At 39.4% G+C, this 25,912-nt stretch overlaps 1 protein-coding gene across 4 annotated transcripts; it reads right to left on the bottom strand.

Moving 5' to 3' along the window:
- Positions 1-675: 675 nt before the first annotated feature.
- On the bottom strand, positions 676-25,399 carry MED1 (mediator complex subunit 1). Of its 4 annotated transcripts, XM_082861339.1 has the most exons (18): positions 25,192-25,399; positions 23,109-23,215; positions 20,592-20,670; positions 19,024-19,078; positions 18,787-18,919; positions 18,051-18,079; positions 15,325-15,396; positions 14,731-14,805; positions 13,871-13,944; positions 13,178-13,267; positions 11,786-11,897; positions 11,136-11,260; positions 10,763-10,881; positions 9,785-9,986; positions 8,242-8,337; positions 8,015-8,120; positions 6,245-6,385; positions 5,833-6,050 (listed from the first exon to the last, which is right to left on the bottom strand). In XM_082861339.1, exons 1-18 carry the CDS (start codon positions 25,214-25,216, stop codon positions 5,936-5,938), a joined length of 1,755 nt encoding a protein of 584 aa, XP_082717465.1. In that variant the 5' UTR covers positions 25,217-25,399; the 3' UTR covers positions 5,833-5,935. The 4 variants fall into 4 exon arrangements, with proteins under 4 accessions (XP_082717462.1, XP_082717463.1, XP_082717464.1 ...); XM_082861336.1 differs by having other exon boundaries at positions 676-6,385; XM_082861337.1 differs by having other exon boundaries at positions 676-6,385; positions 23,124-23,215.
- Between the last annotated feature and the right edge of the window lie 513 nt (positions 25,400-25,912).

The raw sequence follows: 25,912 nt of genomic DNA, 5'->3' as shown, positions 1-25,912 counted from the left end.
GTAAATAAACACGTTTTTGTAATGTTTGGGGGGAAAAAATCCCACAGATTTTTATCTACTTTCAAAAAAATGAAAACCCCCCAAGTATTTACAGAACGGCCATATGCACAGAAAATCAAATTTGAAAAGATTTTAGAAAAGACCCTCCCCATCTGCTCCTGATGTACATTTTTGAAACAAAATTTAAAGCTCAGCTTTTGCAACTGAGCATGTTTCCCAACCTAGCTTCTGATATGTTAAGTACTTCCTACCCCTCAAAAAACTAACTCAAGGGTAGAAATCAGGGGGGAGGGAGATTGGGGGGGAAAAAAAAAAGGTAAAAGAAGATGAGATTGCTTAGGGATTGTGAATAATGAGTTTCCTATACTGGAATCTGCTTTAAGTGACTCAGCTGGATACTATGACTCACTGGCTCCCTGGAAGGTTTCTTTTGAGAATTTATAATAGTGCTGCCCTAAATTTTCAAACCTAGGCCTTAAGCAAAATCCTTCCAAAGCCACTAACCTCAAGCCTAGTTTTGGCAATTATATCCTGCTTCATTCCCACCGCCTCCCCCCCCAATACTTGTTTTAAAAGAAATTGATTTTTGAACCTGGAATCTTCATGTACATCAGAGCAGGTTTTGACCAAGAACCCCTAACATGAAGCCAAAAGACAGAAGAGGAATCAGGTCAAACTAAGAATACATAAAGACTCCAGCAGCAGAAGATAGGTAGAAGTTGACTTCATGTCCTTGCCGTCTTTTGAAACAGGAGAATGAGTACACCTAGACAGGAGGGAGGTGTCCCAGGCTTGATTTATTCTGCCTCTTCTCCTCCACCCTGTGGAGAAATGCAGTGCTCCCTGGTTCTCAGGCAGGGTGAAGCAGTTTAGCCCCGGCTCCCTGTTAAGCAAGTTCAGATGCTGGGTCAGTGTGTGGGGTGTGCCCATCGACAAGTCAGGGGCTTATCCTTCATCCAGATCCTAACTCGGGATTCTTTGATCTGGGATGAAGACAGAAAGAGAGAAAAAGCTTCCCAGTTTACTCATTTTGGTATTTGTTGGCTCTGCTTGGGGGAGCTGAGCCCCTGATACTATGCAGTACATTCCCCATAAGATTTTCCCCACCCAGACCAACTTAAAAACCATTTTTTTTTTTCCTGCAGAAACCAATGGGATAGGATTCAAAACTAGGTGAGAAATCCAACCTGGTTGTGTGTCTGAGAGGCTGCTACTGTATCAGCATCACAAGATAAAGCACTCTGGTATCACCTTGCCCATGTCCTCCTTAGTGTCACCCAAGACATTTGACTCTGATACGGTAACCGATAACTTTTCTTGCTCCACTTTGCAATGTTTCGTTTCCTACTTCTTATTACCTTGGGACACAAAAGTGGCAGAGTTGTTGTGAGCTGATGACCAGAAAAGGGAGAACACTAAAGGAAATCAGAGACAGTCAGGAAAGAAAGCCAAAGCTGATTTTCCAACTCTATGCTAACTCCAACCTGCAGAAAGGGATGAATATAGAAATCTTCAATATCTGATGAAGTCACTCCATTTAACACACACACACACACACACACACACACACACACACACACACGAATCACCTGGCTTTTTTTTTTTTTTTTTTAATCCAGAAGAGTTGTGCTGGGGATCATGCCCCGTTCTGCTGACACAGAACCTGAATGGAATCATCAGGAATGGCACAGTGCAGGTGTCAAAATCAAAGTAAGGCCGCAGAATTTTGAGAGGACCCTCCAAATACTGAGAACTTGTGTTGCACTCAAATGGTCTCCTGGATTTCTATATTTATGAGAAGGGCTTCTTATTGATGTCCCCCAGAATCCAGACTCAGACCTGTTCCTCCAAAAAGGTCCAATTGTGTTGCTACATAGTAGCAAGGGTTTATCTTCATACCCACCTAGCATTCCAGGCCCCCCCCGCATTACTTCAAGTGAGCTTGGAACTGTTTTAAGTGAACTATGGCTGCAAATTTTTTACTGTTTTATCTAAGGGAGCATACAATGGAATAATTAAAGTCTGGACTCCTTATCCTTGTGATGAAGGGAAACAAGGAGCCCAGCTCTCAGGAATGGCATCAGTTCTCCTACTAACAAAATGCTGGGATGTGGACTTTTGGCACATTGTAGAAATAGGAGAACTATTAATTCTGTACTGGTTTTCATGCCACTGGATCAAAGAGGCTGTCCCACTTTTAAACCTCACTGCATCTGAAAACACGTTTACATCCCAAAAAGCCAGCCCAGCTTTCTTTAAAGGAAAAAGAAACTATAAATCAATACCTCCACAGAAAGTTATCTCTTAATATTCCTATGATGTCTGAACCCTATGAAAAACCTCCTAAAACAAAAATACCATTTTGGTTTTCTACTTAACTCCAAAGGTGGACTCTGACTAATCTGCTTCAGCTTGATACTGCAGTACCAGCACAAGCTCCAAGCTCCCTACCACCAAATAAGCCTCGTTCTTCCACCTCCCATCATTTTGAACCCTGAACCTCATAGAATTAGAAAAAAACACTGTATAAAAGCAAACAGATAAAGGATTGAAATATTACAAATAAATAGCTAAAATCATCTTCCCTCCCCAATCACTCCTAAGAAACAGACACCAAACATTACTTAAGTGTCCAAAATGACCAAAGTCCTTCATTTGCCCACGCCTCAAATGGACAACTACCCAAACAAAGGTGAACAACCTTCATGCAAATGCATCAAGGAATGTATTGCTTTTTCATTTTCTGCCCAGCCCTTCAAATACATGCACTAAAATGTGTTTAAAACATGGCCTAAAAATGGAAAAAGGGAGAAAAATATATATGAATATTTCCCACAAAACTGGTTCCCACCCTTCCCTCTCCCTAAGCCCTTCCCACCCCCTCCCTTTCATAAGCAAGTATTTTAACTTTTTTTTTTTTTTTTCTGGCAAAGGAACAAGTGATTCGTGGTAACCAGAATCAAACCCTATGGTCTCTTTAGTAGGGTCTGGCTATGCCTTTCTAAATTCACCCCACTTGGTGTCAAAGCCGTGCCATTTAAGATTCTTAAAACACAAAATCAGACCTGTCTCACTCCTTATGGTGATTTGCCTATACACTTAGTTTTTCTCTGGCCATGGTTTTTGCTTTAAAAAGTAAGGTTCCTAGTTGCCAATCAGGGCCACATCCATAAGATCGTCATCTTCCTCCCCAATCATAAAGTCAGGGCTAAGTCTTGAGGGCCTGTCTGTAGATAAGATTGTGTTACTTGTCATAGACAAGGACTGGTCTGAAGAGATGGGTGATTTAGACCAACTCTCTGGCTTGATGCTATGAGATTTTTTCTTGTCTCGGTCTTTGTCCCGGTCCCGGTCCCTATCTTTGTCTTTTACTTTCTTCTTTTCTTTTTTGTGCTTCTTATGCTTCTCTGTGCTGTACTCTGGAAGAGGTCGGATGCCATCATCTGAGCTGGGACTGTTCTGATAAGACTTCTCTGCTATGGAGGAGCCTGACTCACTCTCACTGTCCAGATTCTGGGGGGTATATGCTGGTGACTTACTATGACTGGGAGAGCCACGCTCATGCTTTGGAGTGGAACCACTGATGAGTGGAGAGCCATAGTTTTTGGAGGAGGCCATCTGAGGCCTCAGCCCTTCTCCACTACTTTCCCCAGGTTTCTGCAAAGTCACTTTGGCTTTAATGCTGGGGGATCCCCCATCATGCTTGCTGATGATAATTTTTGCCACACCCGTGCTCCCCACATTTTTTGACTCTGAGGTCTTCTTAGATGAATCCACCGAGCCCCCCAAGGTGGAAACCTTTGATTTGTCTTTATCACTTTTCTCACGCTTGCCCTGGAACTCTCCTCCTGACATGTTATGTTTGGAGGACACAGGATGGCTAGAAGAATTTGTGCTCACCCCCACCTGGCCGTCCATTGGGTCTTCACCCCCAGGGCCACTGGTGACAACCCCATGCTTCAGTTTATCTATGACAGCTGTTAAGGATGGCTTCTTATTTCTGCTGGGAGATTTCCCTTTGGAACTCCCATGCTGGTTCTGAGAGGATGACATGGAAGAGCCACTTGAGGAAAAGGAAGAGGAAGATGCTGTACAAGAGTTAGATGATGGGGGAGTTTTCTGAGACAATGAGCCTGAAGATCCTAACCCTGAAGATGACTTCATGCCAGTGCTTGAACTAGTTCCAGACATGTGAGAACCACCAGAACCTGAACTGATAGGAGACTTGGCTTTAGAGGATGGGGGAGTCCCAGGAACAGGCTTCATTGGAGAGGCAAGCTTATCAGAGCCTCCAGGTGGCCTTGAATGGGAAGGGGATATGTTTGGTTTACTCAAAGAAGGATTCATAAGTGATGATGGCTTCCCTTGAGGTTTCATCTTGGTGCTGCTGGAGCCACTGCTCAGTCCATGCTTGGTAATAGGAGAGGAGCCAGGCTTCCCCCCAGACTGGGATGAATTTTTGGACTGGCTAGATCCCGAAGACCCCTGGCTAGAATATATACTGCTACTTAATTTGGAACTTGATGAACCTTCTGATTTACTGCTTTTCATCTTGCCTGAGTTGGAAGCAGAAGACGAGGAAGAATGGCTATGGTGGCTTTTACTTCCTGAGGAAGACACAGAACCACTGCTGGTATACTGACTGTGAGAGGAGGGCTTGCCCACCATCACGGTTCCCTTAGGAATCTGAATAGTGATTTTGGGAATGGGTGGTGTGGCAACACCTGGGGGAGTCTGAGATCTTCCTGAACTGCCTGGAGATTTGGATCCACCTGTACTAGTAGGTGGGGTGAAAGGTCGGTTAGAACAACTATGAGATGGAGACTTCCCCTCAGTGTCTGCCTTCTTCCGTTTTGGAGGCTTATCTTTGCTTTTGCCATCATTAGAAGGGGTTCGACTGCGCTTCCCTGGTTTGCTGTCTAATCCTGGCCCTGATAGACTACTGTTACTGGTGCCATTGCCTTCCTTTACTCTCTTTTGAGTCTTTTCTTTCCCTAAGTCCCCAGTGGTCAATAAAGGACTCTGGCTACCACTGTGATGCTCCATAAGATCTGTAGGACCCAAAGCCTTACCAGCCACTGCTATTATACTGAAATCAACTGTGTCAGCTTGGCTATTGCCTTTAAACTTAGTCTCCCCATTATCACCTCCAAGCATTGGCACCCCCAAAGTATTTAGTGCCTGAGATGTAAATCCTTTGAAATCATCATTATCTCCACTTTGGCTGCTTTCATCAAAATATTCTTCTCCAAAACCACTTTGGCTCTGGCTGTTCAACAAATCAGGATTGAAATCTACTCCATCAGGAAAAAAATGATTGGTAGGAGAGTCACTACTGGGGCTTCCAGCAGCATCTGCAATAAGGTCAGCTGGATCAGTGTATGGATTTTCATTATTATTGGCTTGAAAGACATCAGGGTCAAAGAGGGCACTCTGAGAATGCCCAGAGCTTGAAGAATCTCGAACAGGGGTGCCAATGGGTGGACAATCGTCACTAGTGCTGGGAAGCTTAGAAGCTTCTTCTGCAATGTCTGAAAGGATATCAGTTACATCCGGGCCAATGCTGTCTGAACTGGATAGTCGGACCATCCTTTGAATACTGGGTTGGGGATGAGGTACTGGTTGTGGGTAAGTTGTTGGGGGAGTGCTACACTGGCTTGGAGCTGGAGTGATGTGTGGCGTATCCAGCGTGTCAGCTGTCATGTTGACATCAAAGATAGGGTTCTGTGAGTCAACATCCATTGAAAATAGCTCCCTCTGAAAGTCATCTTCAGTCTGGTGCTTGGGTTTGTCAGGTGGTAATCTTGATGACTTCTTCTTCTTTGCCTTGTTGCTTCCCGAGCACATTTCCATCCGGGGTGAGCCGGAAGAGGAGTTCTGCCTTTCTAAAGGGCTGCTTCCATAAAGGGTTGAGAAATCCTGGGCAGGATTATCTTTAAGAAGGTTCATGAGCATCGGGTGGTTCTTGGTGTTGCCGGCCATCGAAGAGACAGGTGGCGGCGTGTGATGAGGAGGGGTCGGACTCGAGCCAATGGTAGACCCCCCGTTCCCTGTGATTTGCAACAAACTGGTAAGAATTGGGTTCTGAGATACCTTGCTGAAGTCCTCCCCATGGCCCACCGACTCATGCCGATCTTTGATGCTCATGCTCATATTAAACAAGGTGGTAATGGGACCCCCCGGAAAGGTGTTGGTTGGTGTAGTGGTACCACTCATTGGGTTGTTGCCTGTGGTCATGCCATACCCTGGGCTGCTAGCCGGGGGCAGGTTCTTTTTCACCATGTCTTCAACTGTCTCTGCAATGAGGGACAGTGCTGGAGTGTCGGCCTGAATGGTTTCAGCTTTCCTCCGAATAGCCCTCATCGTCACAGGGATGGACATACATCTGTAAAATAAGATGGAAAAAACAAAGTTAATATTGCACTAGCTGCTAATGAAACCAATTTTTTATTTGGGAAAACAGCCTTTAATTTTGCCTGAGACTTACATATGCCAAAAGGTTTACAATAAGCAGCTTTCAGGCAAGGCAAATAACCCGCAAGGCAGGAGCAGTTCTATGAAATGCCAGAGCTTTGGGTAAACTCATTCTAAAAGAATCTGGGGGCTTCCCTGGTGGTGCAGTGGTTAAGAATCCACCTGCCAATGCAGGGGACACGGGTTCAAGCCCTGGTCCGGGAAGATCCCACATGTCGCAGAGCAACTAAGCCCGTGTGCCACAACTACCGAGCCTGTGCGCCGCAACTACTGAAGCCCGTGCGCCTAGAGCCCATGCTCCGCAACAGGAGAAGCCACCGCAATGAGAAGCCCACGCACCGCAACGAAGAGTGGTCCCCGCTCACTGCAACTAGAGAGAGTCCGCGTGCAGTGACAAAGACCCAACGCAGCCAAATAAAAATTAAAAATAAAAAGAATCTGGATGGAATTCCCTGGTGGTCCAGTGGTTAGGACTCCATGCTTCCACTGCAGGGGGCACGGATTCAATCCCTAGTTGGGGAACTGAGATCCCGCAAGCCTCACAGCATAGCCCAAAAAAAAAAAACAAAACAATCTGGACCAGAGGCAATCATCAACCTCTTTTGAAGTGCCACCAAATAAACCAACCATAAACAAGAGTCCAAATAATTAGACATCATACTGAACTAAAATAAAACTGGTAATAATGAACTTAGTAAGAAAATGCCCTCCTTTTTGGCTTTACATGTGATTAATGGTATATATAATTTATCTTAATTGATGAATCATTAGAAAAACCTCTTGACCCATCAAGTTCTAAACTTTAATGGCTTAGATCACCCCAAAGCTATACTGTGAAAAGTGCTACCACTGGCAGTAAATCTTTTTTATTTTAAAGCAAAGCACTTTTGATGTTACAGATAAATTTATGTTTATAAACATGTTTGAAAATATTTTGCTCTAGAATATGTCAGCAACCTTTCTTAAAGGACCAGATAGTAATGTTTTAGACTTTCAAAGATCATATGGTTTCTGTCCAACTACTCTGCCATCTTAGCTCAAAAGCCACCATAAACAATATGTAAATGAAAAGATGTGTTCACTTACAGGTATGTTTTATTGTGTTCCAATAAAATTTATTTACTAAACAGACCACTGGTACCTACTCCAAAAAAATCTTGAAATTACATATTAATGTTTATGGAAAGCTGACTGGCTTAAGGATCTTCCCACATACTGCCATGTGACACATTGTATGTGTTTAAAAAAAAAATGACACAGAGGAAAAAGTGGAAAAAGATCTACATCTTATTTCAGCTCTCTCCCTCATAAAAGAACCCTAATGCGGGGCCTGAAGTTACCTACCTTACTTCCTATTACTCTCATTATGAGATTTATAAAACCAAAAGCTCATATTGCTTCCGATCCAAAAGCAGAGAAGGGTGAATTCAAAGCAGTGACTAAATGCTTTCCTACTAAATTTCCAATTCACTCTAATACTGAAAACAACATTCCTTATACACCTCTTAATGGGACTCTGATGGAAAAGGGCCAGTGCTACCTTTGAACAACTTTGGCAATGAAGTCATCTGTGCAGATGAGTGCATCTGACAGCCCCTTGTAGAGTTTACAGCTCACATGTGTTGAGTCCTGCACATCCATTACCACTGAAAAACAAAATATATGAGGCATTTAAGATAGAGTCAGCTTCAGTTTCTGACTTTCCAAAAAAGATAAAGGGACCAAACTGCTGCCCTGAGAGAGGTGCTAGCCACCCACATAACTCACCACACACCAGGGAGTCATTCACAGGGTGCTGAAAAGATACGCTGAAACGGGATTCTGAGAGGGGACACACTTCAAATTGGAGTAGCCCAGGAGAATCTAAAAGGCAAAGAAAAGGATCATAAAATAATCAACCAAATAAAAGACTTGAGACATGTAAATGGTAATTATTAACTATGAAATTTTCTCTCCCTCATTGGAAACTAAATCCCACACACATTTTTTTAATACACAAAACCTACTATGTCACCCACAGGTGACTAAAGGTATCAGATTCCAAGGAATCTACCAGTGTATGTTACGAATACTCCAAAACAAATAAGTAACTAAACTTCAGTTTTCTAAAATGAAGGCACTTAATCCCAATTGATAAAGTCCTTGGCAGATATAAACACCCTGCCTTGACAGTGAATTCTGAAAATAAATGTGGCCAAGAGGAGCTTCTCATTCTATTTGATAAGCAGACATTAGAACCACTACCATAAACCCTGCTTTCTACCAGTATACAGCTGTTAGTTATACACTCCATAGTTTGGTAAGCACAGATGTAGGGGCTACAATCTAAAATGATATATTTATGCCAAATACACACACACACATATATATATAACTATTATCATTGGTTTCTAAGCCAAACAGGCTGACAGCCCAGAGACAAGGATTATATACTTTCTTGGGAAAAAGCATGCATCTCTGTAGGACTAACTTCATAACTACCTCACAAAAACTCATTTTTAAATACCGTGAAGCTATGTGGAAAATTCTCCTAGGATTGAAATATGTGAAATAGAAGGGTCATAAGGACACTTGCACATGCTCTGTGTCATTACTCCAACTTTCTAAAATTTCTCATTTCTAAAGCAATTCTTATTCCCATAAAAGATGTCTCCTGATTTACCTTCCATTTCTTCTTGCCTACCATTTGTGCTGATACAGCTCTATCACTGAAGTGCTTTACAACTAAAGTAAAAAATTAACTATGGTTAACTAGAGAAGCCAAAATTCATATCAAGATTTCTAATAGCAAACTGTTTGAAAAACATCAGCATTCCAGCATCCTGGGAGAAAAAAGAGAAGGGCACAGGTCTCATCCCTTTTTAAGCTATATGATTAAGTTCTCCAAAGAATGGGGAGAGGAAATATACTCAGGACTAAAATGTGGGAACCACTGTCCTAACAACCTAAAATTTAGATATCAAGAACTCCTCTCTTCCTGCAGAATCCCAAATTCTACCTTATATATCTGTTGCAAGGTTCAGGCCCTTAGGTACCCAATTATATTGCTGCATGCAGAACAAGAGTAAGTCCATTGCAACAAAATCCAGTGGTTTCCAAATGCCAATTTACAGACTGGTTCCATCAAAATTATTCATGGAGCTTGAACTAGATTCCCAACTTCTCCCACATTAAGTTCATTTGAGTATGAAAACCAAATGTATGTAGTTTTAAAAGCTCCACAGGTGATATGATGGGCCACAAAATTAGAGAACTACTAGAGTAATCAGTTTCCATTTACCAGTAAGTATATCAAAAGGAAAGGCAGTACCTTCTTTCAGAATAGTTCTTTTGACACAGCTTCCAATTAGGGTGTTATAGGCCACTTGGTGTCTGATCAGATTCAGGATAAGAGGAACCCGGCCAGGGTGCTGAAAGGTGATTTTGCTAACAAGGGTTCCCTGTAGACTTCTACCATCTGGAAGAGGAGCATCTTTGTTGAGGAAATAGCAATGCTGCTGACCTGGAAGAGCCTGGGCAAAAAGAACAAAGGAAACGAATGCTATTTACTCACCCACTGTACTCCAACCACAAACTATCCTTAAAAAAACCCTACTCCTCAAAAATCAGCAATTTCTTGCTGAATATTAAAGCTCCACAGTCAGTTCTTTGGTCAGCTAATGTTAAATGCCAAATACTCGCTTGGCTGAAAAGACCCCTTCTTTGTAAATGTTCCGCTAATGGTTTCCTAATCTAGCTAATATAAAAATTACCTCAGAAATCTGTGTAAGAGAGGTCCCTGGACCACAAGTGCAAAATCTATATTTTTAATAACACCCTATATAGTTATAACAGAGCCAGAATTTGGGAACTATTACTTAATCCAGACTACTGTCAAACATTCAAATAAATTCAAGTCCAGATGTGGTTTTAAAACACTCCTTAATTTATTCATTCCAGCACTTTCTTCTCCATTAAATACTTTGCAGATTATAAGCTCATGGCACTTGAAAGAATTAAACAGCAATAACTCTTAATACCTACTTATGTGCTTGTAAAAGTTCAGAATACCATTAAGACACTTTCACCTGAAATTTCAACAATGAAATGTATGTTGTTTCCTGACTTGGAAGCTCATGCTCTTCCTTCAGTATGTTTCAGAGATTTCTGTAATTTCCTGCTGACTGAGGAAATAGGACATGATCCAGCGGTCCAAAAGAACATCATCTGACCTCAGTTATCCTATAACAGGAAGATTCTGATCTTGGGTCCAAACATAATCTACAACAATTCATAAGGACTTACTTACAGCATAAAATCGCATGTTGTGATTCAAAGGTATAGGGTCAGGGTCCTTTGACAGCTCAAATTGAGTGATCAGTTCATAAAGGGGTACATAAGTTGGTTGGGTTTCAAACAATGGAATTCCTAGAAAAACAAAGATCAATACAATGATCACAGTAAGATGCAAACGTTGACAGCTCAGTTTTCCCTTCATGAGTTCTACTTCATTCGCCCATTTATTCAAAAAGTACTTACTAATAAGCAAAAGCACCATGACATCTATACCCATCAGTGGTTTTTTGAGGCCAAGACTGAAAGAGGTCTAAGATAATCTGAATGTGAAGTTTGCTTTTCACTTTTATAACAATTATTAGCTCCTGATGCTTCCTAAAACTCACCTGTGCAGTTCTGAAGTTTCTGAACAAATGCTCTAGATACTGGGATTGGCTGGGGAAATTTCAAGAAGAAACAGGCAGGAAGATCAACACTGTTGGCACTGGTGATTGAGGAGAAGGAGGGAGTCCTTCAAAAAAAAAAAGAAAAGGTGGAGGATTGGGATTTTGAATGATGTGAAAATGAAAAATCTAAACACTCATTCTGAGACATGTCTGTATCATATAACCACCTACTCACAAAACCTATCAAAAGTTCACTCTTTGAACTTCCTTCCCCCAATTCCAAAATATCCTGTTTGTTAACCCTAGAGTATCTTACCAAACATCTATCCTGAGGCACGTTCTCTAGTTATTACTCCAGTATAGCTCTAAATCAACATAAAGTCCCATAGGAAAATCCCATAGAGCAATCATTAAACCAGTGCAAGTAGCACAGTTCTCTTTTTTCTCTCTCAGGATAAGAATGTGTTCTATGAGCAGACTTCAAAGAGGAACATGCAGATATTAAAAAGAGAAATTAAATGGGTAAAACAAAAAGCCCATCTCTAGAAAGTCCACTGGGGGAAGAGCCAAGTCAAAGTAGTACCCGTTTCTTACCGGGCTTAAGGTTGAAATAAACGGACATTGCTATCCTACAATTATATTTAACTTACCATTTGTTGTCAACTGGATGTGACCCCATAATTAATGGTGCAATTGGGAGTTTATACATAGCAGATGTTCCTTCGATTGTCACTGATGCATTCATGCCCAAAGATCGAGGAACTGAGAAAAGGAAAGAAAAATGGTATTCTCCAAAGTAACACGAATTATAAGGATCTTGAGTTTCCATGGTGGCGCAGTGGTTAAGAATCCGCCTGCCAATGCAGGGAACATGGGTTCGATCCCTGGCCCTGGAAGATCCCACATGCTGCGGAGCAACTAAGCCCATGTGCCCCAACTACTGAGCCTGTGCTCTAGAGCCTGTGAGCCACAACTACTGAGCCCATGTGCCACAACTACTGAAGCCCGTGGGCCTAGAGCCCGTGCTCCGCAACAAGAGAAGCCATGACAATGAGAAGCCCACACAGCACAACAAAGAGTGGCCCCGGCTCACCGCAACTAGAGAAAGCCTGCGCACAGCAATGAAGACCCAACACAGCCAAAAATAAAAGCAAATAAAAAAATAAATTTATTTTTTAAAAAAAAGAAAAAAATTATAAGTATCTTAACATTAAAAAAAAAAGCTAAAAGCTAACTTCTGTAAAATTTGTCAGCCCTAATTTGTTTGTCAGATACTATAATACCTATATAACTCAGAAACACTACAAGTTATCTTTCTAACCAACCAATATTTCTGTCAGTAAATAAAACAAAATACAGGAAACAATGCAGTCCAAGGAAAAAAAAATTTTAAAGGCTCATTACCAATATTTACTTATTTTCTCCAACTTCAGAAAGCATTTAAGTAGAATTATGATTATAGGATAGTCAATGATTGAAGTTAATAGGGGACCAAATGAGGTATTAGGCCATTTCTCATTATGTTTTAGTCTATTAACGTGCAAATATAGGGAATTCTCTGGTGGTCCAGTTGTTAGGACTTCGGGCTTTCACTGCCAAGGGCAAGGGTTCAATCCCTGGTCTAAGATCCATCAAGCCGTGCTGTGCGGCCAAAAAAAAAAGTACAAATTCAAAGTAAGATCCATTATTTTAGTTCTTTAGTAAGTTGGCTAATTTCTTTACCTTTAAAGTAAGGATTAAAGGGAATTATTTCAAGTCAGATGGTTTACATTTTTTTATTCACTCATTTACTTATTCAAAAGGAATTATTAAGTTTTTATTATTATGTATGTATGTGTACATATAGATACGTATATCTGTAGGAGTGTATGTGTACGTATCAGATGCAAACTCTGGTAGAAATGGAAAACTTTGGTAGGGATGGCAGATTTATTTGGGAGTAGCAAACCAGAAAGTACAGGCAGGCTTGGGCATTCAAATTTTTGAAAATATTTTTTAAACACTGAGCAAAACCTTCAGTTAATTTACAGTGAAAGTCTTACCATTATTCTCATGCAAAATGATAGGGGATGTAGTCTTATCATCCAGCAGGTCAGAAGGAGAGGCATAATACTTCAAGTTCATCAAATGACCTATGCAAAATAAAACTTATCACTACTTTTTTATCAGGTAAATTACAAATAAAGAAAAACATTCCCATTCCTATAAACCTATATACAAGAAAAGAGTTTCAGATATGAGGACTAATGATCCAAAGCAGCTTATGAAATATGACAGAAGCATAAATATTGATTCTAGCAGCAACAATTTACTTCACAATTTAAAAAAAAAAACTAGGGGAGGGCAGGTGTTGACACCTTAGAAACCATTAAAAAAATACACAAATGAGAGAGGGATAAATTGGTAGTTTGGAATTGGCATATACAAACTACTATAAATAAAATAAACAACAGGGTCCTACTGTTGTACCATACATAATATCTTGTAATAAACTATTATAGAAAAGAATGTGCAAAAGAAAAAAAACATATACACACATATATATAACTGAATCACTTTGCTCTATACCAGAAACTAATATAACACTGTAAATCAACTATATTTCAATTAAAAAAAACCAGAAACACAAATGACTGGTAATTTTCACCTTCTGCTTATAAACCCAAGGTGAAATTGTAATAACCCCTCAACTAAAATTAGACATTTTTCTAAACAGGTAAAATAGAATCACATACCCCCACTTCTTGGAGTGAGATAGCCAACACTTCCATGAAGAATCTTATCCAAGGGACCAGCATTGGTTGCTTTCCTGCAAGACAAATGATCTATGTTTGCTTATATTTAAGCCCTGAAGGTATTAGTGTACAATGTGATAATGAGTTCAGCTCTTAAACATATTATAATTCTATCCTAATGACTCTATGTTGTACCTGGGCATTTAACAATTGTATTTCAACTTCAAAGTGAAGGGATTATTTCTAAGAATACATGTATGTATTATGTAATACATGTATTGTATGTAATATGTATGTAATATGGTGAACAAAAATTACAACTATACTATTATTTATCAGAAGGGAAGCCAGGGCTTCCCTGGTGGTGCAGTGGTTGAGAGTCCGCCTGTTGATGCAGGGGACACGGGTTCATGCCCCGGTCCGGGAAGATCCCACATGCCGCGGAGCGGCTGGGCCCGTGAGACATGGCTGCTGAGCCTGCGCATCCGCAGCCTGTGCTCCGCAATGGGAGAGGCCACAACAGTGAGAGGCCCGCGTACCGCAAAAAAAAAAAAGAAGGGAGGCCAGGTTTGACAAGTCTTCTGATAAAACCTAAGAAATAAAAATTTTTTAAAAATTTAAAAAAATTAAAAACCTAAGGAATACCAACCAACAACTTAGGGATACTGATACTCAGAAAATGGAATGCAATCATTTGGGAACTGAAAGGATATGGACAAGATGTACAATACAGGTAAAACACAGATGCATAGTAACATACATCTATAATATATATTTAAAAAAATAAGAGCCTAGTAACCCCATAGACGAAAAACTTTAAGAACAAGGTCAAACAGAATTGACACTTTAGCCAGTCTTACCAATACATAACTGCCATTTTAGATAGATCCTGTTCTAAGGATTGGAGAGCCAAGTACATTTTAGTCTTTAGTTTGCTAGAAAGTAAATAAAGAAAACAAGAATTAAATAAGTTGACAAATATATATACACACACACACAAACATGAAAGCCTAGAGAGCAAGTCTACCTTGGAGGCAACTAAGATATCTATTTAAAAAACAAAACAAAACTTTAAAATGTTAAAAAATCATTACTGATCTACCAAAGCTAACTTTTATCTCTACTTAAAAGAGCCAAGCAGGTATACAGAATCCCAGGTAGGTTAAAAATAAAAGTGGCAACCCAGTTCCATAACAATTTCTTTCAGCCTAGAAATCAGTATGTTGAAGACATCTCAAGGATTATCTTCTAGCACTATAATCCATTAATGCAGATATTTGTTTATTTAATATACCTTTAAAAGACATTAAGCTGGAAGCTGAGCTATACATTGTCAGTATGAGTAGAAATCACAAATGAGCTAGGGCCGAAGACTTGGCAAATTTCTAAGTACAAAATGGTTTATAGATTTATACTAATTTTTCCAAAAAAAGCAAAAAAATAAAAATACTTACTTGTCCCCTGGAAGGTTATAAAGATTAACAAGACCCTTAAGGTGCTTAGAAAATTCATCAAAATTTTTTTCCCTATAAGAAGTTCAGGGGAGAGGGAAGAGAATAAAACATACAATTACTATTCAGTCTTATCAGCAAAGTGCCAAAAATCATGGCTATATAAAACTAATCTTAATAATTTACTTTACTCTTTTTCCCCCAAAGTTTTCTAGAATCAATCAAAAGTAGGAAAAGAAAATGCAGTGTATCCGTTTCTCTGCCCCATTTTTCTGAAGGAGGTGCTAATAAGCAGTATAAAAGATAGTCAAAAAGACCCGATAACTCATATAGTAATTCACTCTTAAGTAATGAGACTTGGTTTAAATAAATCACTTCTTCTCCTCTTAATCTGTAAGTGAGATGATTGGATGTCATGAGGAAAAAAAACTTTTGGAGAGAAAATGGAAATAAATAAATTGGGAAGATAGAACACTTTTCATGTATACGGATAGAACACTTTTCATGTATACGGCAACATAAGAGCAAAGAAGGAAAATGAACACTAGGAGAGGGATGGGAGACCTAAGGAAAAGGGGATTGGGTACTGTGGAGGCAAACCACATATTCCAAAATGTTCCTATGACTAGCTTTACCCCAGGAAAAAGTAACTACTACCATGAACCCCTGGCTTCCTAGAACCTAATATTCAGGCATGGTTTCTTAGTCGAATAAGGTTTTGTGGGCAGGAATCCAACATAACTCGACAATTCTAACTCTCTACATCTATTTCAAACTTAAAAACAAAACAAATGTCCCTTGAAAGCTGTACTGCTCTGTCAACGTCAGATACTTGGTCGGGCATTTATTGACCACTTACTGCCCAAAGTGCCATGAAGACATTAAAAGGAAGCAAGAGCAGCAGCAAAATATATTCCCTACCTTAAAATTACCATCTATACAAAGTGATCAAAAATACCATGTAGGACTTCCCTGGTGGCGCAGTGGTTAAGAATCCACCTGCCAATGCAGGGGACATGGGTTTGAGCCCTGGTTCAGGAAGATCCCACATGCAGTGGAGCAACTAAGCCCTTGCACCACAACTACTGAGCCTGAACTCTAGATCCCACGAGCCACAACTACTGAAGCCTGGGCAGCTAGGGCCCGTGCTCCACAACAAGAGAAGCCATCGCAACAAGAAGCCCGCACACCACAACAAAGAGTAGCCCCCGCTGGCCGCAACTAGAGAAAGCCCACACGCAGCAACGAAGACCCAATGCAGCCAAAAATAAATTAATTAAAAAAAAAAATACCAGGTAAAGACTAATATTCTTCCTAAGGTTCCCACTTTAAAACATGCCTACAAATTAACTTTAGAACACCATCAGTTCATAAATTGGTATGGTCTCCTACTCCACATTAGAGCCAGACATATTTTTTTCCTGGACTATTCTGGTAATACAACTTTGCTAGACTTATGGAGTTAATGAAATCATAAAATGTTATTTTTTATGTTACACTGCAATTTTTCAAAGCTCGTTCAAATCTGGTGTATTTGGCTATAAGGACATTAAACTGATCATTGAGAAGACTGAGTGTAAAACTTATTTCCTCAATATTAACACCCTTTCTAAGACGCCTCCATGTGATATCTGATAACTTCACTATAACTTAAAATATAAAATTGATGTAATGACTTTCTCAAATTCCCAGAGAGTTAACTCTGGGTTTAAATTTAAGCATGAAAATTTCCACTCAATTCAAAGAGAAAAGATAAGCCAATGGCAAAAAACATCAATTACTAAAAGAGACTGTCTTCAAGCCTAGCACTTTACTATAATGGGACCCATATACCTTAAATATAAAATAATTTTTCTCAAAGTTGAAGTGAAAAAAAGTTCTTTTCATGGTATAGACTCAAATTTCTCAAGCTTTCTTTGATTCAATAATTAGGTTCTATTTATTTTTGTTCCACACAGAATTCCTAAGGTTAGCTCAGTAGTTCTCAACCAGGAGTGATTTTGCCCTCCAGAGGACACCTGACAATACCTGGAGATATTTTTGATTATCATAATTCAGGAGATATTGCAACTAGTTGGGAGAGACCAGGGATGCTGTTAAACATCCAACAATGATCTGGGCATCCCCCTACAGCAATGAATTTCCCAACCCAAATTTCAATACTGTCAAGGTTGAGAAACCCTGGGATAGACGGAATAGGGTAAAAAAAAATCAAGCTAAGTCAATTCTGAAAGTGAACAAGTACAGACTGTGAAAAATCTTGACCCAAGAAAATAAATTTGTTCCTCAGGAAAGTAACTTCTGACCATCCTCAAAACTTAGCTATAAAGAATAGCACTGTTGGGCTTCCCTGGTGGCGCAGTGGTTGAGAGTCCGCCTGCCAATGCAGGGGACACGGGTTCATGCCCCAGTCCGGGAGGATCGCACATGCCGCGAAGCAACTAAGCCCGTGTGCCACAACTACTGAGCCCGCGAGCTACAACTACTGAGAATGCATGCCACAACTACTGAAGCCCACACACCTAGACCCCATGCTCCACAACAAGAGAAGCCACCGCAATAGAAGCCCGCACACCACAACAAGAGTAGACCCTGCTCGCCGCAACTAGAGAAAGCCCACGCGCAGCAACAAGGACCCAACACAGCCAAAAATTTAAAAAAGGAATTAAAAGAAAAAAAAGAATAGCACTGTCTGCCAGTATCAGGGAATATAAATGTCATCTGCTCACCTTAGCTGCTGTACAAGCTCTGGACAGCTCTGAAATTAAAGAAATTATGTTAAAACTTTAAACTACTTTAAGACACTTGAAGACATCAAAAGTTTTTCTCTTTTATTAATAACACATGCTTTATAACAAAAACATTAAAACTATAGAAGGTTCTTATATTAAGATATCAAAAATATCTTCTTCCTACTTGGTAAACCATGGGTTGGGTCAGGAAATTAAAGATTAAAATATATATGAAATAGCTTATAAAGGAATCAACTTTCAGCTGCTTGTTTAAAACATTAGGACCTCTCTTTAAAGCCATCCTTGGAATCCATATTCAACTGTCTGGTTATACACATTTTACATTCCTCTCTATTACAGGGTTTTTCAGAGACATTAGTTATGTACAAGATTATCTGTCCTTCTTGATTATAAGTTCTTTGAGGTAGGAACTTTAAATTATTTGTATCCCCAGAAACTATTGTTCAATTGCGGCTCATGTTTGTTGATATGAAATGGAAAGGGTTCCTCTGGTGTTTCCTTTTGTCAAAGCCTCTGGATGATGTCAGAGATGGACCCAGATTATACTAAATTCCACTCTACAGCTACTGATGTTGTAGCCCATCACATCATCTCTATAGTGGCTCATGAAAAAAACCTAAACCCAAGCTATTTCAAACCCCAACAATTCCTTTTAAAATTAATGTCCCTAAGTAAACCCCACAGATTCCAGTGAAATATCAACAACACATACCACAGGATTCTCCCCATGGTGAGCCACTTTTACATCACAAAGCTGTCCTGCAGGATCTAACTGCACTTCCACATAGAACATATCTGACGTGATGTAACATTCAGTGCCACTGGCACTGAGATGAGAGCCCAGTCTAGCAGGAACAAATCAAAACAAAAATTAATAGAAGACACATAAATAAAGCCACCCAAAGTCAACACTAAGTTAAACATTTCTGCCTACAGATAGACTACTTACCCATTCTGTCTTGCTATAGACTCCAAACGGTCAGTCATTGCTGGTAAAGATGTTACTACAAAAGGGTGAAAAAAGTAAATCACAAAAGATGTTCCAAATAAATTGTATTCTTCAGAGTCAGAAACATCTCAAGAGTATATCTATCCTTCCAAAGCCAGAAACATATTCAATAGTTCAAATGCTTATAATGCGCATAAAGTTCATTGGTAAGGCTTAGCTGTGGCCTAAGCAGTAATAAGGATCAAAAAAAAGATCTATTTGAAAAAAATGATTGCACCTTTCTCGTCTCTCTTTTTCATTACTCATTTGGGACAAGTTATCTTTAATTTAAAGAAGACACACTTAGGGACTTCCCTGGAGGTCCAGTGGTTAAGACTACGCGCTTCCACTGAAGGGGTCGCAGGTTCAATTGCTGGTCAGGGATCTAAGATCCTACATGCCGATCAGTGCGGCTAAAAAAAAGACACATTTATCTGCTAATGCTAGAATAAGGAAGATTAACATCAAAACCAGCATAGAAACAAATATTCTATGTTCACAGTGGCATTATTTACAATAGCCAAAAGATAGAAACAACCTAAGTGTCCATCAATGAATGAATGTATAAACAAAATGTTATTTTGTTTACATATAATGTATACATACAATAAAATATTATTCAGCTTTCTTAAAAAGGAAGGAAATTCTGATATATGCTATAAAATGGATGAACCTTGAAGATATTATGCTAAGTGAAATAAGCCAATCACAAAAGAATACTGTATGATTACACTTATATGAGGTATCTAGAGTAGTCAAATTGTTAGAGTCAGAATATAGAATGGTGGTTACCAGGAGCTGGGAAGAGGGGAAATGACAAGTTACTGTTTAATGTGTTTAGAGTTCCAGTTGGGAAGATGAAAAAGTTCTGGAGATGGATGGTGGTGATGGTTACACAACAATGTGAATGCACTTAATGCCACTGAACTGTACAATTAAAAATGGTTAAAATGGTAAATTTTGTTATATACATTTTACCACAATTTAAAAAAAAACAATATTCAGCTGAATCAGGTTCATTTGTGATAATCAGAGTAAAATCTGTTTTTACTTTCATTTTCCTTCAAAAACAGACAGAAGTACTAATTATAGGCTTGAATAATCAAGTTCATGATTTGAATTTTATGTTTGCTTGCCTGAAAACATTCTTTATAAACACTGTAAAAATCTCTTTATAGAGTCAAAAAGTCCATCTTCTTATAGAGTCAAAAAGTCCATCTTCTTATTGAGTTAATTAGGAGAGAACATGTGAAGGAAAAAAACTTTCCCCTGCTATCTGCAATCTTATAGCTACCCTCCATCAATTATCTTTTGAGTTTCTACCAACCTCCAAAATGGGATAAAAAATAAATGTTTCAAAAGTTCAGGTAAGAGCTCATCTCAACTCCATAATGAAAGCAAGAACAACACCTAGCATAGAACGGTTGACCTATCTCAAATTTATATTTCTAGTGTAAGTATAAAATAGTCTTTCCTAAACTGGGTTTTTTTTTTTAAGAAATTAGCATATTTCAAAGATGTTTACAAACCTTTGAGAGCTTTCTGCAGCGTCTCCAAGCAGCTGACCAAATGTTGGTGCCCTCCAGAACTCATCACAACCCTCTTCTCCTGTATTAAGAAGGAAAACATTTCAGGTAAAAACTAACAAAGCCAACAGTGTTTTGGGTAAACATACACATTATCCCAGAAATAACATTTCAGGATAGTCTATATATTATGGTATAGTCTATATACTCTATATTTTCTATATATTCTAGATAATCTATAGATTTTTAACTGTTAGTCTGTCCATCCATCCAAAAGAGGAAAGGTTAATATACATGGATACAGGCATATCCATATCCATGAAAGCAGAAAAAGGTATTTCCAGATCTAGGACTTCCCTGGCAGTCCAGCAGTTAAGACTCTGTACTTCCAGCGCCGGGGATGTGGGTTCGATCTCTAAGATCCCACATGCTGCATAGCATGGCCAAAAAAAAACAAAAGCCTATACCAAAGGTATTTCCAGATCTAAAACTTTCAGGGAAAAATCAGGAAGAATCAAAATGTAATAAATGAGATCAGCCTCCTGTAGAAGTGACTACATCCTAAGATTCAGTAACTTAAATGGGGTGGCTCAGATGGGACAATTCCCAAATCTAATAAGGTGATATGCATGTAATCTAAGAAATACAGCCAGACCTTAGTCAAACTAGATTGACTCTAAGAAACAGGATACGTAGTCCAGAAAAAGCCAAAGAGCAAAAAATTTAGCATAGTTTTTCTAAACATATCCTGGGAAGAAGTTTCTCTTTGCACAACATTCTAGTTCCCAGAAGTATGAACAGTTTTATGATACAAGGATAGTTTTTCAGACTTTTCCACGCCCTAAATCCATCTCTCTTGGCTCTAATTCCACCCTCACAAATATCTGACTAATTAATAATCTAGCTCCCTTTGTACCTTGAATATACAAGGACCTTGTCCATTGCAAGGACAATGGATACCAGTACTTTGGTAGCTGGAAAGACAAACACTCTGCTGTAAATTAATAAACTGGCATTCTGATTTCCCCGTTAATCTACTGAAATTTTGTTAGTATGTCAGTTGTTGAAAACTCTTCAAAATCTTTTACATACCAATAAAAGTAGGTTTCTGAATCTGCAAAAGTGAGAAGTAGACAATGGAAGCTATGGTGACCAAACCAAGAACTGGTAACCCAAAAGAGGGTCTTAGTAGCCACCTGGAATCCCTCTATGTCATAATGTCTCCCTAATGACAATATCACTTATAGACCATATTTCAAACTAGAATATGGCTGCCTTATAGTATAAAAATGACAACCTCTGAATTCCCAGACTGGAAAAATTGCCATTCTTTAAGACTTCTAAAAAAAAACAAAAAACCTTTTTTATGTACACAATCCTGAGCCAGAAGATATCTGTAGAACTTAGTTATGGAAATCTTTTAGCAGCATGACACTTTGGTGTCCATTATCTCATTTGATCCCTACAGCAAAAAACTGGTGTTGTGTGTTTCTACTTTCCAGATGAGGAAACTGAGGATCAGAAAGAACAAATAATCTGTCCAAGGTCACTTAGGTAGAAGTACTGGAGTCAAGACTAAAATACAGGTTTTTTGACAGCAAATTCAGTTTTTTTACTAGGCTATATACTGATATGATCATTTTAAGCTCTAATAAATCTACTAAACTGAACTTACACTGGACCCGGTGTAAGGTTTGGTAGAGGAGTACTTTCACTGAGTATAACATGTATACAGAAAAGTATATGAATCTGAAGTGAAGAGATCGTGAATTATTACAAAGTGAACACATCCATATAACCATTGCCCAGGTCAAGTCATAAAAAAGTACTCCTGTAACATTTTACTACCACTGGATTCATATGGATGAACTTTTAACATCCAGCCTCTACCCTCACCCCACTCCCTGTATTCCACCTAACTAAGGGCTCCCCATACTGGTGAATGACAGAATGGAGAAGTAGTACTGTAGAGAAAGAGAGCCACAGAGTAAACAGGTGAAGTTAATTAAAAATGAATTGCAAACTCAACTAGCAGAAAAGATACAGTGACAGTATTAGCACATTAGAATCAAGGAGCTTGACAGGAAATGAAAAATAAATGTCTCTCTATATCAGTCTGTCATGTGTATCTTTTTTTTTTTTGGCAGCACTGTGGACCTTGTGGAATCTCAGTTCCCCGACCAGGGACTGAACCTGGGCCACGGTAGTGAAAGCCAGGAATCCTAACCACTAGGCCACCAGGGAACTCCCTATCAGGTGTATCTTTTATAGGTATATTTCTTAGCACTTTGCCTGAAGTACCCCAGTGTACTATAACTCACAATTAACACAATTCTATAAATATACCTCCTTCTTAGGTAGACTCTTAAAAGTTGAAAGCCATCATGTGCTTATGATTTTATGAGAAATAAAACTGAAGACACACCATAATAACTAGTTAGAAAAAGTCTACACAGGGAGCTTAGCTTATTAAATAATAATCTAAGCACAACACTTTATCCACTTCACCACAATCCTCACCATGACTTGACGCACAAGCTTAATGGTTTCACTCCAAGGTCTATTTTGGTTAAATTTTGCATGGAGCCGTTCCAAGAGAGAACTCATCTTACTCAGCTTTTCCGACTCTAAGATATAAATCAGAAAACATCATTAGCAACTGTTCTTTCAAGACCTTCCACAGTTTTTCTTGCAAACAAAACTCCCATACTTCATCCTGGTAAGAACTCAGTTAAAATATTTTCCAATATGATTTACTTTAAAACATATGAAGAATTTGTTTTTAATGACAAGAAGACACACACAATTGTGGGTCTAGTATAACAAACACCATAGAAGGGGACTGCTTTCTATTCAAACTTAATGAGAACCAAAAAAAGAACCATCTCTAATGCTGTTTAAGGATCAAGACTACCATTTAGTGACAAAATAATTTCATGATATTCGTGAAATCCCTTATATGATATATGCAGAGCACACATTTGAACATGGCCTAACTACGGTTAGTTGGTTTTCAAAGTGAAAATACAGACTTTCTTAATTTTTTCACATAATTTTAAGAGATCAATTTATAAGTATTATCAAGAAAACAGGCTTTATTTGCCATTCAGATTTTTCCTATTTAAACTCAAACTATATGAACAAGGAAGATGTCAATGACTAAAGGATGAGTTTCCAGAAAAGTTAAGAGAAAGGCAGAAAAGAATGGCTCCTGGATAGTGTGTGAAGGAACCTCCTACACCCTCCAACACTCCTGTAATTCTTGTAACTGCTTAGCATGAGCAAGGACCTGTGCTGGAGACCACTGGCAGTGTAAAAATACAATATGCCTGAGATGACACCTGTGAGGGGGTGTGGGTAAGTTATGTGAAAATAACCATCACACAAAGCAAAATGAGATTTGTTCTTAAAAACAGAGACACATTACTACTGAAATTCAAAGGAGGAAAAGTTTGTAATTAGTTGTGGGGATGTTACAGAAAAGGTGCCATTGAAAGATGAATAGAATGTCAGCAATCTGAGTTGAGGTAGTGACATCTTCTAAATCAAGATTCAACTCCTCCCTCCAATGCCTTCATCTTCTGGAAAACTGTTTTTTGGTTTGTTTCAGCCAATTTATAGTTCTGGAGAAATGTCTGACAATTCCCACTTTCAAGACTCATTCACTCAGGCACTATTTTACATGATGGAGATACAGCAGTGAGCAAACTAGACAAAACTGCCTCATCTAGTTTCCATTTTACACTTGTCATTCCTCTGCACCAAAAAGTATACCTTTTTTCTTCCTCCCCTTCAAAACACACCCCCTCTTCTTTCCCTTAAGAAGCCTGATGATAAATATCTTTACAAAAATGCTCTAATGAAACATTTTTTGAGCAACTATTATGTGCCAGGGACTGTATAATGATGAGTAAGGCAAGATCCTGATCTACATAGCTCAGAGCACATTGGAGAAGACAAGTAAATAATAGTGAGCTGTATCAACAGAACTATGTCCAAAATGCTAAGGGAGCATTTAAACTGTAAAGTGGAACTTCAGAGAATCTATGTAAGGTTACACAGAAAGTTGTTTTTCAGCAGTTCTGAATTAGTTCAGACATTGAAAGATTGAAATTCAACGCATTTTTAGAATATACAATAGCACAAGATGTGAACACTGTGACATTCTTGAGAACTGCTGGCTTTTAATACCATAAGTACCTAATCATTTCATTCACGCGAAAACATTCTCCAGTACTTTGACATACAGCGCTGTATTACTGTTTTTATGTCATCATTCACACTTCTCTTCTGGAAGGAGCAAGTTTTACATTCACTCGCCGCGTCTCCCATCCCTTTAGGCTAAAAATGCCCTGAGACCCAAATGATTGCCCCTAGCTAAGAAGGAAACCTTAACATAATTTGGGAGCCCCCATCTCCCCAAAGTCAAAGCCCTCCATCACCAAGGAAGGCAGTCGGAATCTAAAACTCACACACATCCCGCCTCCTAGACTCTGAGCCCTCGGGAGAGTGGCCCCCGCGGAAGCATCTGCCCCCCAGCTCCTCTCAGAGATTGGCTCCCCCAGCTGTGTCCCGCCCCCTGCTTTTCCCCTCAGTCACTCACCCTCGGTTTCCCCCTGAGCCTTCATCCTGACAGCGGGAAGGGCCTGAGTCCTACACAAGAGGATATGCCCCTCCTCACCACTAACAGAGGAACCAAGTTGGTTCGGGCTCCCGGGACGCAGGGCGCCTGCAGTCCCCACTCTTCCCGGGAAGGCTCAGTCTGAAGTCCCCGGCGGCAAGAAGAGAAGGGTGCTCGCGGCCGCCGCCATCTTCCGCAACAGAACTTCCGAAAGATCGCGAGATTAACCGTGATCCTGCGAGAGAGAGGAAAAGGGTTGGGCACCAAATATCGCGAAAAATGGTTAATACGTTGCTACTCGCGAGATTCTCCCCACCCTTCCTTCTCTCTCAATTGTCTCAGGCTTCTCGGCCGCAGGTATGGAGTTTGCTAGTTGGAAGTGTTCGGCTCCTCTGCGAAAATTGGCACTTTCGTTTTGGCTTTTAAGCAGTTTGCAAATTTAAATCCCCAGCTCTCTTTACTAAAAGACTAGCTCTTCGAAAATATTGTTATCGGGAATATTTTATTAAAATACTCGCTTTCTTGAGATACTAGGTGGAAAAAAATGTTGGGTATTTGTAACAATGTCCCAAGCTAGCCCGGTACACTTAATTTACATGTCCTAATTTTCTTTTTAATTTCAGAAATATTTTTCTTGAGCAATTCCAATATTTTTGAAGATCTGGGAGATTCTGGATTAAGAAAAACTTGTTTGCAGCAGTCA

The sequence above is a fragment of the Leucopleurus acutus genome (genome assembly GCF_964270905.1).
Source record: "Leucopleurus acutus genome assembly, chromosome: 19".
NCBI classification, from domain to species: Eukaryota; Metazoa; Chordata; class Mammalia; order Artiodactyla; family Delphinidae; genus Leucopleurus; species Leucopleurus acutus.
This window is presented reverse-complemented; position numbering and strand designations above follow the sequence as displayed.

Excerpts from the sequence above, each read along its gene's own strand:
- MED1 (XM_082861336.1), bottom strand. The coding sequence starts at position 25,216 with ATGAAGGCTCAGGGGGAAACCGAGG. Across the intron at positions 9,987-10,762 it reads ACAACATGCGATTTTATGCT|GCTCTTCCAGGTCAGCAGCA; the intron begins GTAAGTAAGTCC and ends CTTTTTGCCCAG. Across the intron at positions 6,386-8,014 it reads ATTGCCAAAGTTGTTCAAAG|ATGTATGTCCATCCCTGTGA; the intron begins GTAGCACTGGCC and ends CTTATTTTACAG.